Raw genomic sequence first — 17,204 nt, forward strand, 5'->3', positions numbered from 1 at the left:
CTTGTTTTACTTATTTGTACCCAAAAAAGTAACCGACATTTCACAGGATTCATTACATCCCGGTCATTGCCTCTTCCAGCTTTTGCCATCGGGCAAGAGATACAGAGCAATGAAAACCAAAAGCAATCATGGCCCTGAACTCAGAATAAAACTGCTCCATATCATTCTCCCAATGTGCAATACACACCTTAAGTCAACCAGTGCAATTTGTACATTTAACCAGTGCAATTTGTATATTTTTTAAAGTACTTTTATTACTATTCGGTTTGTTATTATTTTCTCTCTTCTTGTCTTTTTAACTCTTATGCCTCACACTGAGTCGACTGCACCTTCAATTTCGTTGTTCCTTTGTAAAAGTGACAATGACAATAAAGATCTATCTATCTATCTATCTATCTATCTATCTATCTATCTATCTATCTATCTATCTATCTATCTATCTATCTATATTTTCTTGCATCTCATACTAATCCTAGTTAATTGCAGCCATTCTCTGTAATGCTCTTCCCTTTTGAAAACTTCCTTTGGGATCTCACTGGTTGCTGAGTCGGTGGCTTATTACCGTTCCATGCTTACCTGGCTTAGCTAAAGGGGCTTTTGTGTCATTGCATGTTACAAGTGTTTGATTTAGTTTTTTTTTTACTTAAAGCACAACAGATTTCAGGGCTCTTTTTTGTTGCACAATGACTAGCGTTGCTTCTTCACAGTTTTCAACATTAAAGGCTTGAACTGCAGCTTGTGTCAATGTGCGTTTCTCTGGTTTACACCTGCTGCATGTCTAAAAGATTATATTAATTGGTTACTCTAGATAGATAGATAGATAGATAGATAGATAGATAGATAGATAGATAGATACTTTATTAATCCCAAGGGGAAATTCACATAATCCAGCAGCAGTATACTGATACAAAGAAACAATATTAAATAAAATAGTAATAAAAATGAAAAGAATTTAAATAAAATTAATGTTCGCATTTACTCCCCCGGGTGGAATTGAAGAGTCGCATAGTGTGGGGGAGGAACGATCTCTTCAGTCTGTCAGTGGAGCAGGACAGTGACAAAAGTCTGTCACTGAAGTTACTCCTCTGTCTGGAGATGACACTGTTCAGTGGATGCAGTAGATTCTTCATGATTAACAGGAGTTTGTTTAATGCCCATCGCTCTGCCACAGATGTTAAACTGTCCAACTTTACTCCTACAATAGAGCCTGCCTTCTTAACAAGTTTGTCCAGGCGTGAGGCGTCTTTCATCTTTATGCTGCCACCCCAGCACACCACCGCGTAGAAGAGGGCACTCGCCACAACCGTCTGGTAGAACATCTGCAGCATCTTACTGCAGATATTGAAGGATGCCAACCTTCTCAGAAAGTATAGTCTGCTCTGACCTTTCTTACAAAGAGCATCAGTATTGGCAGTCCAGTCCAATTTGTCATCCAGCTGCACTCCCAGATATTTATAGGTCTGCACCCTCTGCACACAGTCACCTCTGATGATCACAGGGTCCATGAGGGGCCTGGGCCTCCTAAAATCCACCACCAGCTCCTTGGTCTTGCTGGTGTTAAGGTGTAAGTGGTTTGAGTCGCACCATTTAACAACGTCTTTGATTAACTTTCTGTACTCCTCCTCCTGCCCACTCCTGATGCAGCCCACAATAGCAGTGTCATCAGCGAACTTTTGCACGTGGCAGGACTCCGAGTCATACTGGAAGTCTGATGTATATAGGCTGAACAGGACCGGAGAAAGTACAGTCCCCTGTGGCGCCCCTGTATTGCTGCACACAATGTCAGACCTGCAGTTCCCAAGATGCACATATTGAGGTCTGTCTGTAAGATAGTCCACGATCCATGCCACCAGGTGTGAATCTACTCCCATCTCAGTCAGCTTATCCCTAAGGAGCAGAGGTTGGATGGTGTTGAAGGCGCTAGAGAAGTCCAAAAACATAATTCTTACAGCACCACTGCCTCTGTCCAGGTGGGAGAGGGATCAGTGTAGCATATAGATGATGGCATCCTCCGCTCCCACCTTCTCCTGGTATGCGAACTGCAGAGGGTCGAGGGCGTGGTGGACCTGTGGCCTCAGGTGGTGAAGCAGCAGCCGCTCCATGGTCTTCATCAGATGTGACGTCAGAGCAACAACTTAGCCTTGTGGAAGTGAATGTATGTTACAGTGTCCTGCACCTTGTCAAGTGATGAGATCCTGCCTTGCATCTGATGCTGCATGGATAGACTCCAGCTTTGGAACAAATATGTTCAGTAAATTTATGGTAGGGATATACAAATTATTTAAAACAATGTTATGGAACAGAGAAGAAGATAAAAGAATTGGGAGCAGCAAGAACTCTAGACTTGTACAGTGTCATCACTAGCTACTGTAGATCCAGTGAAACTAACAATGGATACTCAATGTCATCAGATCTCAAAGTCTTCTCAGTAAATTTCAGCTAGCATAGCAGGGAATTTAACTCATGACTATCCTTTGTGAGATGCACTTTGAATTAAATTGGACTGCAATGCCAAATACTACAGCAGCACTGGCAACAGACACATGTGCTCAAGAAGTGAACAGCAACAGGAAAGCAAGACTAGGAAAGGAGAGGTGAAAAGGCCAATTTAATAATTTTTATCAAATCAGGCCCAACTCCTACCATAATTACAAATTAAGTTAGGAAAGAAAAGGCACTATGTGTGAAAGCACTTCTACTTATCACCATTTGTCTGTACGGAGACTGTTAGTCAAAACGCAGGAAGAAAATGTGGACTAATTCAAGAGGCTGCACGGTACTCCTTAAGAGTTTACAATGACAAACAGGAACAAGTGAGGCGTTGCTAATTAAACGAATAATGAGAGCAGCTTGAACACAGACCAGTGCGGGCTCCGCAGGGCTCTTCGTCTTGTGTAATCTCCTCACTTTAATTCCACTGTTAGCCTCAATTCTAATCCTTAATCCCCTTTACCTCAACCCAGCCGCTTGCCGATGAGCGCTCTCGGTCCTCCATGTGAGAGCTTTTGTTTTCCTGAGTGTAAGATCAGGCCTGGGCACCTGTGCTGACCTGCATTTCATGCTTAACCACCGATCATTCTGCCAGCTGAAATGCCATTCACAAGCAAAAGTCAAAATGTTTATTTTGATTCTCCAATGTGTTAACATGTTTTATTTCTTTTTTTCCTATCTGTGCTGCATATGCAGTCCAGGTGTGCAAAGGTGTTTTCAAATTTGTTACTACAATGTCAGTTGACATTTGCCCACCCTGCCATCTCAATTGCACCATGAGCAAAGGAGTTTGACACAAGGAGTTTTTCGTAACCGTGGGACAGCACAGTGAATATTCTTTTGACAACGCACTTTCAAAAAAGTACTAATTTCATTAAGTCTGTGAGGTATGGCATGCAGCGCACTATAGAATAGGAAAATGAATTGAATGTATTTAAAAATGTCACCTTTTTTTGTGCTTTACCAATGGGGACCGTGATTTCATGTTTTCAGGTCTATTGACTTCTACGGCATTTCTCTTGTGTGAGTGTGTGATGGACTGACTCCCCCATTAAGGTAGAACGATGCTTTGGTGGCAGGAATTGCTCAGACTCCCTATTGGTTGGATGGTGTGGCATATTTGAAATTTAAGAGTAAAGAGTAACAACTTCAACAGATGAGTTGCCTTTCATTTTAGCATACTAAAGGGTTTCTATAGTCTTCATGTTGGTTATGTGAATGGTATGGAGGAGCAGAGATTAACATTCAATGTTAATTAAGGTTCAATTCCTGGGCCAGTCAATGTGTGTATGGAGTTTACCTGGGGTTGCCAGATTAGAAAATTAGAAAGACGGGACACTCTTAAAATCCCTCTCTATATTACTACATATATATATATATATATTTATACATGCCCACTACACACCCAGACCAATATATTAAATAAAAGTAGAGACATAAGCTAAAAACATAAAGCAAGGATTTTAATTGGTTATGAGGAAAACAAATGTAAAATCATTTGAAAATTATTTAATACAGTCAGTCAGTGTCCACCCCGCCATATCCTAACACAGGGCAGGAACAAACCCTGGGCAGGGCGCCAACTCACCGCAGGGCACACACACACACATACCAAGCACACACTAGAGACAATTTAGGATCGCCAATGCACCTAACCTGCATGTCTTTGGACTGTGGGAGGTAAATCAGAGCACCCGGAGGAAACCCACGCAGACACGGGGAAAACATGCAAACTCCATGCACGGAGGACCTGGGAAGCGAACCCAGGTCTCCTTACTGTGAGGCAGAATTGCAGCCACTGTGCCACCGTGCTGCCCTGATAACATTCACTGAAACTGAAACTATACTGTTTATCTTTAAATATGAATCTTTACTCACACATTTACTGTATGCTCATGTATACAAATAATGCAATCTATCCATCAATCCATTATCCAACCCATTATATCCTAACACAGGGTCACGGGGGTCTGCTGGAGCCAATCCCAACCAACACAAGGTGCAAGGCAGGAAACAAATCCCAGGTAGGGCGCCAGCCAACCGCAGGGCGTGCACACACACTCCCACACACCAAACACACACTAGGGACAATTTAGGATCGCCAGTGAACCTAACCTGCATGTCTTTGGACTGTGGGAGGAAACCCACGCAGACACGGGGAGAACATGCAAACACCATGGAGGGAGGACCCGGGAAGCAAACCCAGGTCTACTTACTGTGAGGCAGCAGCGCAGCCACTGCGCCACCGTGCCGCCCTTATTTAATACAAGCTAAAAAGAAATTCTGAAAAAGTGAAATCACTTGAAACTATTTATTTAATACAGATAACAGAGAAATATAATTATTACTTAATACAGGCAGTTAGAAAAAAATGGGCCGTGAAAAGTAGTAACACCGCACTTTGTTGCCACTGTATGTTGCGATGCTGATACAGAACTGCACAGCAGCGCGGCTGGAGAGCAAAACGGTAAGAGTGTCGCTGTCCTCAGCCAACCACAGCAACTGAGCAAGTTGCAAACAGGCAGCAAACACTAGTTTTCTCGGTACATTTGGGTTAATTTCATCAAGAAAATCTGAGAAAAGACAGTATAATTACTTATAAAGTTACAACTAAGTACCGTAAGTAGGTAGTAAAAATATATTTTTATAACAAAATTTGAAAATGAACTAAATACGGGATATTTGGGTGTCCCCGAAAGGTTAGTATGGGACAGCGGACAAAATGATCAAATATGGGACATGTCCCTATTTAAGGGACATCTGGCAGCCCAAGGTTTACCCATCCCATATTTATGAGTGTTTTCTTTCCTCCCTATGATTCTATAAATGAAAATGTGGGTAGGTAAGATAACTGGTCACTTACACTTATAATGCTCTGAAGTGTTTTTGCAGATGCCTGCTATGCCACTTTAAATAATGAAAACATGCATTTCACTCTGGCCAAGCACAGTCTGCACACCTGTCTGCCTATTGCTATTGGCTCAGAGCTGTGCTCACCGATATTATCAGATTGTACAGGGTATACTGTAGATCACAAAGAAGTCACTTAATAGTTTGAGATATTAGTCCACCTTATAACTGTGATGCTGTAAGACAGGCAGGAGAAATGAATTTCATGTATCAGTGCTCTGCATTATGTACCTGACAGCTGCTCTTTGAGTCACACTGACACAGCACTGTTGTCCTTTGCACTCTCATACAATACCTCTAAAACTATGTAAGCCAAAATGGTGAAATATACCAGGCAAAAAATGTCTTTATGTCATTTACTGGAATGACTTTACTTTGAGTTCAGGAAGTGTCCTTGAACTTGAGTGGGTTTATGTTCAGTGCTCCTCCAGGTGTGCTGCACCCGGCTTGTGATGCTCAGTTGCCACGAAGAAAACACCCTCTAACCACTGAATAGTAACAGGAGAATGAACAATATGAATCTCCTTAAGTTTCAAAAAGACTCAGTGAACCAGTAAACAGTCCCTGTAAACAGGAATTACCCCCGCTTTTCAAGGAGAAAGCGTAATAAGGCTGATGGTGTTGTAAGCAAAGACATGGCTGTATGCACTTTCAATATTCAGGCACCATTTCAAGTCCATTACAGATCAGGCGCCCATTGAGTCACAAGAACAACTTGATTGTTTTTGTTATTTTTTAATATTAGAATAACTGCCTTTAGGGAGCAGCTTGAGGAGACCCTGGAGAGGTGGAGATATGTTCTAGAAAGAAGAGGAATGAAGGTCAGTAGGAACAAGACAGAATACATGTGTGTAAATGAGAGGGAGGTCAGTGGAATGGTGAGGATGTAAGGAGTAGAGTTGGAGAAGGTAGATGAGTTTAAATACTTGGGTTCAACAGTAAAGAGTAATGGGGATTGTGGAAGAGAAATGAAAAAGAGAGTGCAGGCAGGGTGGAATGGGTGGAGAAGAGTGTCAGGAGTGATTTGTGACAGACGGGTATCAGCAAGAGTGAAAGGGAAGGTCTACAGGACGGTAGTGTCACCAGTTATGTTATATGGGTTGGAGACGGTGGCACTGACCAGAAAGCAGGAGACAGAGCTGTAGGTGGCAGAGTTAAAGATGGTAAGATTTGCATTGGGTGTGACAAGGATGGATAGGATTAGAAATGAGTACATTAGAGGGTCAGCTCAAGTTGGACGGTTGGGAGACAAAGTCAGTGAGGCATGATTGCATTGGTTTGGACATGTGCAGAGGAAGAGATGCTGAGTATATTTGGAGAAGGATGCTAAGGATAGAGCTGCCAGGGAAGAGGAAGGCCTAAGCGAAGGTTTATGGATGTGGTGAGAGAGGACATGCAGGTGATGGGTGTAACAGAACAAGAAGCAGAGGACAGAAAGATATGGAAGAAGATGATCCGCTGTGGCGACCCCTAATGGGAGCAGCCGAAAGAAGAAGAAGAAGAAGAATAACTGCCTTTACAGTGCTTTCATTTTGCAGTTGAAAAGTGCTTATTTTGTAATGTGCCATTTAGGAAAGCGAGAATTCAGGTGTTTCAAGAGGTTATGTGTTGAATTCTGTATCAACATGCAAGTAAGATTTTTTCTGTATTTTGTAAATGTGGTAATAACAAGAACTTGAAACTAACCCCTTGAAGCTATATTATATTGCAGTCCCAATTGTTCTGTAAATCATCATTACTTAAAAGAAATAACTGAAGTGAAGTTTGATGCAAAAGAAATAACAGGAGGGACATTCATACTGTCCAGGCAGATGGAATAAAACAGTAAACAAAGGCTGCAGCAAAGGATTGAAAACTATAAACCAATAAAGTGACACAAGCAAAAAAGGCAAAAGACCAACAAGGACATGTGACGATGTGGGTTCGGCTCCATGCTCCCATTCGCTGTTCGGGAGCCCTTGAACCCAACATCGTCAGTAATGTCACCGATGAGCTAGACAGTTGAGGCAATAAACAATTGAGCAAGGGGATGGTATAAATGTGCAAAGTGCTTTTATTAAAAAGACAATCAAAAACAAAGTGTTATATAAAGTGCAGTGCTTCAAAGTCCAATAAATAATTCAATAAAAGAAAATGTGGAGGTTTAAAAACAATAAATAGAACAATCCTTTTAAAACAAGGTTAAAATGTTCAACAGGAAGCAGTCTTTAAAATCATGCCAAGCCCAGTGCTTCTTTTCAACTAATGTTAGCGTCTCACCTGCTTCTCCCATACGGACCCTTCAACAGGTGAGACGCTCTCTCTGCAGCTGCCCCTTTTTCCATTCACTAACTCAGGTCTGGAGACCTCCCGATCCTGGCTTCGGTCTGGCACTCATCCCAGACCAGAGACTTGGACTCCTTGGTCTCCAGGACACCCATACCAAGGACTGCAGCTCCAAGCCTCGTGACTCCCGCTGCTTTTCCGGTCTTCTACGGCCAGTCGCCTTTCCCCGGTCACTCCCGCTACCTGATCGCTCAGCGGGAGCGACATCAACTCTAACGCCTGGGTGTCGGCCTAACACCCAACTTCTTCGCAGCTGCCCATGAGAGCTCGTTCACTCGCTCACCACACATTCCGTGTGTCTCTCTCTCTCTCGCACCGACCTGCTTTCTCTCTCTCTCCCTGTAACCTCCGTCCTATTCGTTTCATTTTTTCATCTCCCCTATCCGACTCGCGCTTCTTTTACATTGCGAGGGGCCATAGCAGCTGCAGCCGATTAGCCACGGGAACAATCACGGATGTGGGCAGTCCCTCACCTGTGCACTAGGTGAGAAACGACCACACCGCAGATCGCCCCGCGGCTTGCTACGACTACTACACCCCCTCACGAAGCCGCCGTGAGTGCGGTGATTATTTATTTAAAAACGGCCTTTGCTGAGCGAGCTGTGGACCCATAACACCACAGGACAATGTCCTTTTTCTGATATTGGATCACAGGCTCCAAACAATGCATGGCCTCGGAACTGTAACATTAGGGTGGGTACTGAGTAAACTGTCAATCCAGTAGAGGGTCATGGCAACTGGACTCTAGTGCAGCAGCATCTTAGGCAAGAACCAACCCTGGATGGGACATCAGTCTATCACAGGACACACTCACACACCCAGACTCACTCATTCTGAGCCAATTTATGATCATTAAATTACCTAGTAAGTGTGTCTTTGTGTGCGGAAAGACAACTAGTATATCTGGAAGAAAAACATGGGAAAATGGAGAGAATGTGCAAACTCCACCAAGACAACCCAATACTTTTAAAACTCAGCAGTGCTAACTGTTGTGCCACAATGTTGCTTGTATTGTAAACTAACGATGCCTCACATCTTAAAATGACTTACTATTATGTATTGCAATATTTATTTATTCATCCAAAATAAACATAGTACCCTTGTTTCAGGACAATTATTATTAGGACTAATTGTTCTGAACATAACCAACTCTTGAAAAGTACTAAACATGCAGTTCACATAAAGCTATACTTTTGCTGTGCTGCTGCTGGCTGTTTCTATGATGAAGCATTTCTGTTGCTACTCAGAATATAAAAATCAAATGGAATGCAACACCAGTAAAACTATATCCAGCAGAAGAATGTGTAATTGGACATACTGGGCTTTGCTGCTCTCATCTAGTCATTCTTTTGCAAGCTGAATATTTCCCTTAGCAGTATGCTTTTATACCCTGTAAATTTCTTTAAATAATATTTTTAAAATCCTTCCTTGTCCTAATTCATTAATTTACCTGTTTTCCAAATCTGTTTGCTCCAAGGCTATACTAGAAAGGGAGAAATAAATACTTGATGGGCCAAAAAACCATCACAGGATTCCTGCATACACCCATGTGGGCAGAGATTAGACCGTCCAATCAACCATAGTGGCACATTTTTGGGATTTGCTTGGAAACTGGAGTACTCAAACTAGTTAGACAGCAAATCCTGCACAGACAGTAACTTGGTTGGAATTTGAACCTAGGACTCTGGAATTGTGAGTTATGTTGTGGAAAAAACTTTCCTCTATATTCAAAGAAAGTCATTCATGGAGACCAGATGAAAATACAGAACAATTCTTTATTTGCACATAGATATGCACAAATGTCTTCAATAAAACAAGTAATTCCCTTTCATACTTCTCTATTAACATTATGTTATCTAATACATCACGTCATGTGACTCTTAATATGTAGAATTCGATCATCTTAGCAGCCAGTTGACTACAGCCACCAGTAACTTTGTATACATGTCGATTCTTCCATTATTTTAAGCATCTCTTCATTAATAGTAGTTTCCTATGAGTTTTACCATTGATCTTATAACCGCTTTATAATAGGGGTGTTTGGGCTTTCTCTCTATTTGTCCTCACTTTTTAAGGGGATGTTCATTACACATCTACTTAATTTTAACCTTAGCAACTATCTTGGTGGCTCCTCTAAGATGAGGCAAAAGTCTCATGTGCCCGAGCTTTAAGCCACATTTAGAACATTAGAACAATCTAGATGAGAACAAGCTATTCAGCCCAACAAAGCTCCCTAGTTCTATCCACTTAATTCTTCTAAAAAACATCAAGTTGAGCTTTAAAAGTCCATAAAGTCCTGCTGTCTGCTACACTACTTGGCAGCTTATTCCAAGTGTTTATGGTTCTCTGTGTAAAGAAAAACTTCCTAATGTTTGTGCGAAAGTTACCCTTAATAAGTTTCCAACTGTGTCCCGGTGATCTACATGAACTCATCTTAAACTCACAGTCTCGATCCACTGGATTGATTCCCTCCATAATTTTAAACACTTCAGTTGTGTCTCCTCTTAATCTCCTTTTCCTTTTAATCATTCTTCATAATTCATCACCTGTAGCCCTGGAATGAGCCTGGTTGCTTTTCTCTGGACCATTCCTAGTGCTGCTACGTATGTGCTTTTTGTAGCCTGCAGACCAAAACTGCGCGAAGTACTCCAGATGAGGCCTCACCAGTGTATTATAAAGGTTGAGCATAACCTCCTGTGACTTGTACTCCACACATCAACGTGCTATATAACCTAACATTCTGTTTGCCTTCTTAATGGCTTCTGAACACTGTCTGGAAGTTGATAGTAATGAGTCCACTACGACTCCTAAATCCTTCATAAATTCTTCTCATAAGATTTAGTTAACTCTTTAGTTACTATGAGTCATTTTCCTTATGTTTTTAATAATCCATTGTTACAACTTCATTTAAATTTATGCAGGGGGGTCAGATCTTGAATTTGTGCTTGTCTGTAAGCTTGCATGTTCTCACTGTATCTTTGATGGTTTTTCCTCTAGGTACACCAGCTTTCTTCCACCATCTCACAGATGGGTCGTTTAGGTTATTTAACTACTTATAACTGACCATGATTGAGTGAACGTAGGTATTTGCATGAGTACGCTCTGTGATGGACCACTGCCCCATCCAGGGTCGGCTCCTGTTTTTCCCCCATTGTTACTACTCCAGGCTTCTAAGACCCCAAGTTATACTGGATGCCTGTGGCTAAAGGTGTCATTCTTTCATGAGTCTGAAACTTTATTTATTTATTGATAGATCTTTTGCGAACTTCACTTGTTGAATTGTTCATTTATGCTTTTTCAGATAAACAGCTGCACCCAAAAAGATTACTTCACAAAAGAGAGCTTTGAATATATTCTGTACTGTCACCAAGGTAGGTGGCATTGCCAGCCCAGTGGTTGCACCTTGACTTAAGAGGCAGCAAGTCATTTGCTTAATTAAAACAGAAGAGGCAGATGCTGTGATTTCACAGTAATGAAGCCTTGCTGGCGACACCCCAGTGTCTGCTGGGCTTCGTTTCAGGTAAGCCGCTAAGCACCTGGTAATTCTCTTGCCTGATTAGAACAATTGAATTGTCTTTAATGAAGAGCAGCTGTGATCACCAGTGGACTGACGACAGGGCTTAACAACTCCACTAGTTGCATCCTAGAATGCTGCATATAATACCTTTCATAACTGAATTATGTCTTATGCACATTGTGTTTCATTTGGAAGGCACTATATACATTAAAACTTCAGCACAGTGGACCTGTGAACAGAACTACTGCCTCACTGCTCCATCTTTCTGTGTCTGAATGTGGTTCTTTGACTGTCTTTGCGAACTCTGCCTACATGGGTTGTGTTTTGGACATTCTGTTTTTTTTTCTCACCAGACTGGTCTTGTGATAGTGAATATAAATGTATGATTATGTGCACTGCAGTCGACATAGGCTCGGGCACTTGATACACTATGTTGTATAAGCAGTTACTGAAAATGGCTGAATGGATATATGGTGGTGATTAAAATGTTTTGAGCCTGAAAGATGTATTCTAAGGTGCTGATTTTGAAAGCTGGCAAAGAATAGCTCTTGTGTGCTAATTATATGGACTACGGGAGTCTAGGGCTTTTAGCATATAGTTAATGCAGCAGAAATTCACATTATGCAAAAGTTAATATGCCTTCAAAGATGTAACATGTATCACAACCAGTCACTTTCACATGCCATTGTCAGGAAATGGGCTACAGCATTATGTCATGGAATGACAGCCTTTGAAGATAACCAAAAGTCTGGCTGATCTTTGCACATTGAAAGAAGAAGAAGTTGCCACTGTGGAGTAAATCTGAGTAGAGAATCGAAGAGTGGTGATTTATAAGATAACTGACCCTGTAGGTGTTGAGCAAACGTGAGCAAGGTTTGGGCATGTTGGATACCCAGAGGACTGATTCCTGGAAAAAATTGTCACTGCATGAACATTAAGCTAAGAGATTCAGAATTAGAGAAGTTTAAGAAGCATTTCATAACATATTATAAACTTAGATACATCAATATTACCCAGAGTCCAAACAACATTTAAAACAAAGGAAGCATAGTGTTTCTCTAATGCCTGAAAAATTCATGATCCAAGCCAGTACAAGACTTATACTGATTACACACTTACTTTCCTTTGGTGTTTATGCCATTCAATCAGGGAAAGTGGAGAGGTAACCTTTCAACCACTTTCCTTCTGCTTTGCAGCAATGCACCCAACTCAACATCACAGGTTGCAAAAGCTACTCTCTAAAAAAGTGAATTAGAAGAGATTCCATACCCATGCTACTGTTCAGACACAGCCCTGTGTGACTACTACCTGTTCCCCCATCCATAAGACACACTATGCCAATGATCAAGATGTCAAGTCGACTACTGAAACGTGGAATAGAAAGGCTTCATGAATGTTATAATGAATAAACTAAAGATTATGGGAATTATGTTGAAAATATAACTTGATGATTGTGCTGGCATTTCTTTTAAAAGATTTGGCTCAACTTTCCGATCACCTCTAATGAACGTTATAGACTGACTGCTATTCAAATACGCCACATACAACACAGGTGGGTATATGGTCACTGTGTGCATGTGAGGGACACTTGATGAGACCAGTGAAGCTACCAATCAAAGGCACTGGAGTAGGCAGACATAAAGAGTTTAGGCTGTCACAGATCATGCATGTAGCCTGGCAGACTTTTATAAATTACTAGAAAATATTTTATTAACTGTTCATTGGTCTTGGTGTGAGCACTGCCTTGTGGTTTGGCTCTCCATAGTGCTACCCATCAATGTAAGACAAGACGGCAAACACGGCTCTCAACGCATGAGCACTCAATGGTAACAGAGCTCTCTAGTGCTAAGCTAAGGATTTGCATCTCTCTATTAATGTCCATCCATCCATTATGAACCCCTTTAGAAGCCACAGGCTATCCTGGAAGCATCAGGCAAAGTCAGAGACCAATCCTGCATGGGATGTCAGCACATCACAAGATAAACTGACTCATCCATGGTTGAATTTATAGGTGGACTTGAGAGAAAAGTGGAAAAATTATATAAAAAGTGGTAAACTCCATAAATACGGTGATTGCACTAGGAGTCAGACTTAATTACAGTATTTGGGTACTGTGGATGCACAGGGCTAACCACTGTTTCGCCCCACCACACGTTACAGCTCCTTAGAAGATGGCCTTCCAGTTTAGCCACCTAGAAGTAAGTTGCAGGGAGTAATAATGCAAATGGATCATCCTGGTTTACAGAACTCAGCCTTGAGAACACATTCATTCATGTTTCAGTAATTCTTCCACACCTCACCTGATTCTTAGTGAAGTTACCATTGGCCATTATAGTGAAGAATCTTTGAAAAAGCACCTGAGAGCTCAGGTAGAATAAAAGACAGCCTGTAGCCAGCATACAAACCTGTTGGGCTCTTTGGGATTTGGACACGGATATATGCACTCCCGCTTGTGAAATGTTTTCTCTATCCATGCCTTCTGAGCCTGTTGGAAAAACAAAAGAGTTATGCAAGAGAGTGCAATCTGGAAAAGTTCCCCTAATAGCAATTTTATTTTTCCATTTGGAATAATGGCAATTCATACTATGGCCTCACTTAATAGGCAGGGTCTCTTGATGCTCATTGTTGTTAACTGCTAAAGGTCTGAGTGTGGTGATGCTGGGACTAGCAAGCCAAGGAGCAGCAAAATTTGACTGTCAGACAATAAATAGTGTGTGCAATTTGGTAATCAATAGCGTTGATCAGCGAATTTTGCCAAAGTGTATTTGCAGCAAATTTGCTGTGTTCACGTTCGCCCTTATTCATCAGATTATTTGCTGATAATTCAGCTGTTTTTTTATCAGCACACCATAATGCTTTGAGAGGACAGCACTACATCCCCCAGAACTGTAACAGCCAACACTGATGGAGTTGTCCCCTGGCCTATAATGCTGATCATTTGCATTACTGCCTCTGAGGGACAAATTATCTGTGCAGGTAGCCAAATGTGCAGGTTGATCTTCAAGTTACATGTCAATATAAGAGAAGGAGTCAAGCGCCCTATGTATGCATAATAATTAGCCACGTGATAGCCAAGAGTGAAAACAAACCTTGACGGATCCTGACATACCCCCCAAACCAAACACAGGAGACTCTATGAAATAACAATAAAGAAAGATTTATTACTATTTGTATGACATTTCTATCTTTTTGATAGAATAAAAAATGCAAAGCATCAGCACTGATAGTTTGGAGAGCCTTCAGCGCAACTTCAAAAAACAGAATGAGCACCCGGTTTCAATCACGACATGGTCCATTGAATTTTCTGCCTATGTATTTTTGCTGACTTTTCACTACGATTTTGCCATTTCCATTTTGTTTTGACAAAATCTATGATTGGGCGTCTCTAATTGTGATCTTTCTTTTCTGATCTCACAGAGGCATGGTGGTGTAGTGGCTGGCACTGCTGCTGCATAGCTCTGCTCACCTCTTTGGCCACAATAATCGGTCCAGTATAGTTGGCAGATGTTTCCCAGTCCTCAGAGACACTTTAAAGATGATTGCACCATTACAATCGTGTCAAATCTAGTTCAGTTAGTCCTTCCCAAATTGACTTCAATGCATTTCCCTGAGTTTGGCGATATTCGCATGAACATACAAACACTTCTATGTTATCTCAGAACTTGAGGCGAAGCGAACACCATGGAGTTCGCTCATCACCACTGATCAACCACTAAGTGACCATTTGCAAGACAGAATTATAGTTAACAAAAAGTGACAAAATTGGTTCGGACTCTTCCCAGCAATAAAGGGCACTATTGAGCCAAAGACCAAAATAGGATGTTAGGGACTCTGCAGAGGAGTCATTTAAGGATGCTGTTTCCTGAAGGGGAGCATAGATTAAAAAAAGGGCCAAAAGCTTTCTGCTCCGTCTAAATGAACCCATCCATCAATCCATTTGCTCAACTCGCTAATGCACAGGATTGTGGGAAAGCTGGAACCTATTACAGCAACCATCCACCACAAGGCAGGGACAATTCCAGGACAGGGTTGTTGTCCATCACAGGGTGAATGCACACACATACACACACTTAGAGCCATTTTATATCATGGTTTAAGCTGTAGTAGTAGGGTGTTGTACCATGTTAGCCATTATGTATTGCAATGAGAAGTCAAGCAAAATGACACCTTTTATTGGCTAACTGAACCAATTACAATATGTAAGCTTTCAAGGCAACTGAGGCCCCATTGTAATTGGTTCAAGTAGCCAGTAAAAGGTATCATTTTGCACAATTAAAGCTGAAAATTGATGTTTTGCAGCCTGTTCCTTTTAGAAACCAAGTTCTGTACTGTTTTCAGCGTCACGTCCCATGTTTCTAGTGGCGTGCTCTCTCAGGTCATGACCTGGATTTAATCAGCAAACCGCATAAAAGGTAAGCCTTTTGCTCTGAGTCTTATCTGATCTGTGGATAAAATCCTTATTTTGATTTTGACTTTTCTTGTCTTGCCTGGTTTTTGATTTATTGCATGTTATTTGACTTTGAATTTTGCCTGTTTTCTGGATTTTAGTCACTTCGGTTTAAGTTTATTTTCTTTTGTTTGTTCTTTTGCTTGCATCTCCCAGTTTTCTAAAAGAGTGAGTCATTTGTTGGCCTTCCGAATCAGGCCAATTTAATAACACCAGCTCATCTAACTTTCATGTCTTTGACTGTGGGAAAAACCTGAGGACATGGAGGAAGTCCTTGTGCATACAAGGAGAACATGCAAACTCCACACATGGGGCTCCCAAAACCAAAACCCCAGTCTCCTTATGGCAAGACAGCAGCGCTACCACTGCGCCACTCTTAAATGAACCAATAGGTTTTCAATAAACTGCATACAATGTTTACATTTATTGGTATTTCTGTGCATGATAATCAGTTTCTTTTTTGTTATTTTCAGCTTATAAATGAGGTGTGGGTACAAGGAGGTGCAGAGAAGTATCTCTTGTCCTACTTTTGAAATGTCAAACTCTCAAAAAACAATTCTGTGCAAGCAGGGCCAATCAACTCCTAAGTAAAGTTGTGCTTCTGCAAGTCACAGGTGTGAGGCAAGCAGCCTGGATGTTCAGTGGTAAGTGGCTGTAAACATCTGACCTAATATAGCATCTTTCTTGGTCCGGATTAACACAAAGAACTTTCTGTGAGGGTAAAAAGAGGTGATAGTCAGGAGCTTACAGAGAACAAGGGGTGAAATTATGTGGTACCACCTGTCATCGAGTCACTAAATGGGTCACTGGTGCCAGAAGTGCCAGCGCAGCAAATTCCACACAAAGCGCCATGAGGCACAGGTCGGCTTCCCTGAATGAATGAAAGGATTTCAGAGGAATTAATGCCTTAAGCGCTGCGAGGCTGCCGTGTAATGTAATTGCCAATGCTTTTACTGTTTTGTCCTCGAGAAGCAGCTTCTCGTACATGCAGGTGACCTGTGGGAGTTGGGGTTGCATAATACTTACTTTGCTCTCATTTCTGACTGCAATAAATGAAAGAAAAAATATCAAATGAGGATAGCGGTATGAGTGAGAATTTGAAAAGAGCCTCCAAAATTTCTTCCAGCTTAGTGCATGTTGGCTGATTACAGGATATCATCTTAAAGGCAAAACTGAGCAGAAAAATGTGGGTGGGCGATACTGGCTCTGCTCCCCCCACCGATAGTCAAATACTTTGCCACTTGGCCATCTTCCATTTACAATGGAGTTGTGCGGGTTATTTTTCATTTATGGCTTTGAAACAAAATTATGAGAAGGCCAAAGAACATGAGAGATAGAAGTGAATGAGTGCATCCTGGACTGCCAATGTAACACCAGATCCACTGAGCCTATAATGGCTTTATGTAGGGTTTAAGATGGAAGCGAAGGTCTGTGATACGGTTTGCATATTTGTAGCTAGTAATCCAAAAAAGGTGGAAAAAGAATCACATATTTTAAAACAGTTTTTTATTCCTA

General features: G+C 41.4%; 1 protein-coding gene across 1 annotated transcript in view; it reads right to left on the bottom strand.

Annotated features, from left to right (window-relative positions):
• trpm1a (transient receptor potential cation channel, subfamily M, member 1a) overlaps positions 1-17,204 on the bottom strand; it is a 131,636-nt gene that overhangs the window by 94,624 nt on the left and 19,808 nt on the right. Inside the window, exon 2 of the mRNA XM_039771371.1 lies at positions 13,648-13,727. Coding sequence (XP_039627305.1) covers positions 13,648-13,727 — 80 coding nt within the window. The remainder of the gene's footprint in view (positions 1-13,647; positions 13,728-17,204) is intronic.

Source organism: Polypterus senegalus, chromosome 12, assembly GCF_016835505.1.
Source record: "Polypterus senegalus isolate Bchr_013 chromosome 12, ASM1683550v1, whole genome shotgun sequence".
Lineage (NCBI taxonomy): Eukaryota > Metazoa > Chordata > Cladistia > Polypteriformes > Polypteridae > Polypterus > Polypterus senegalus.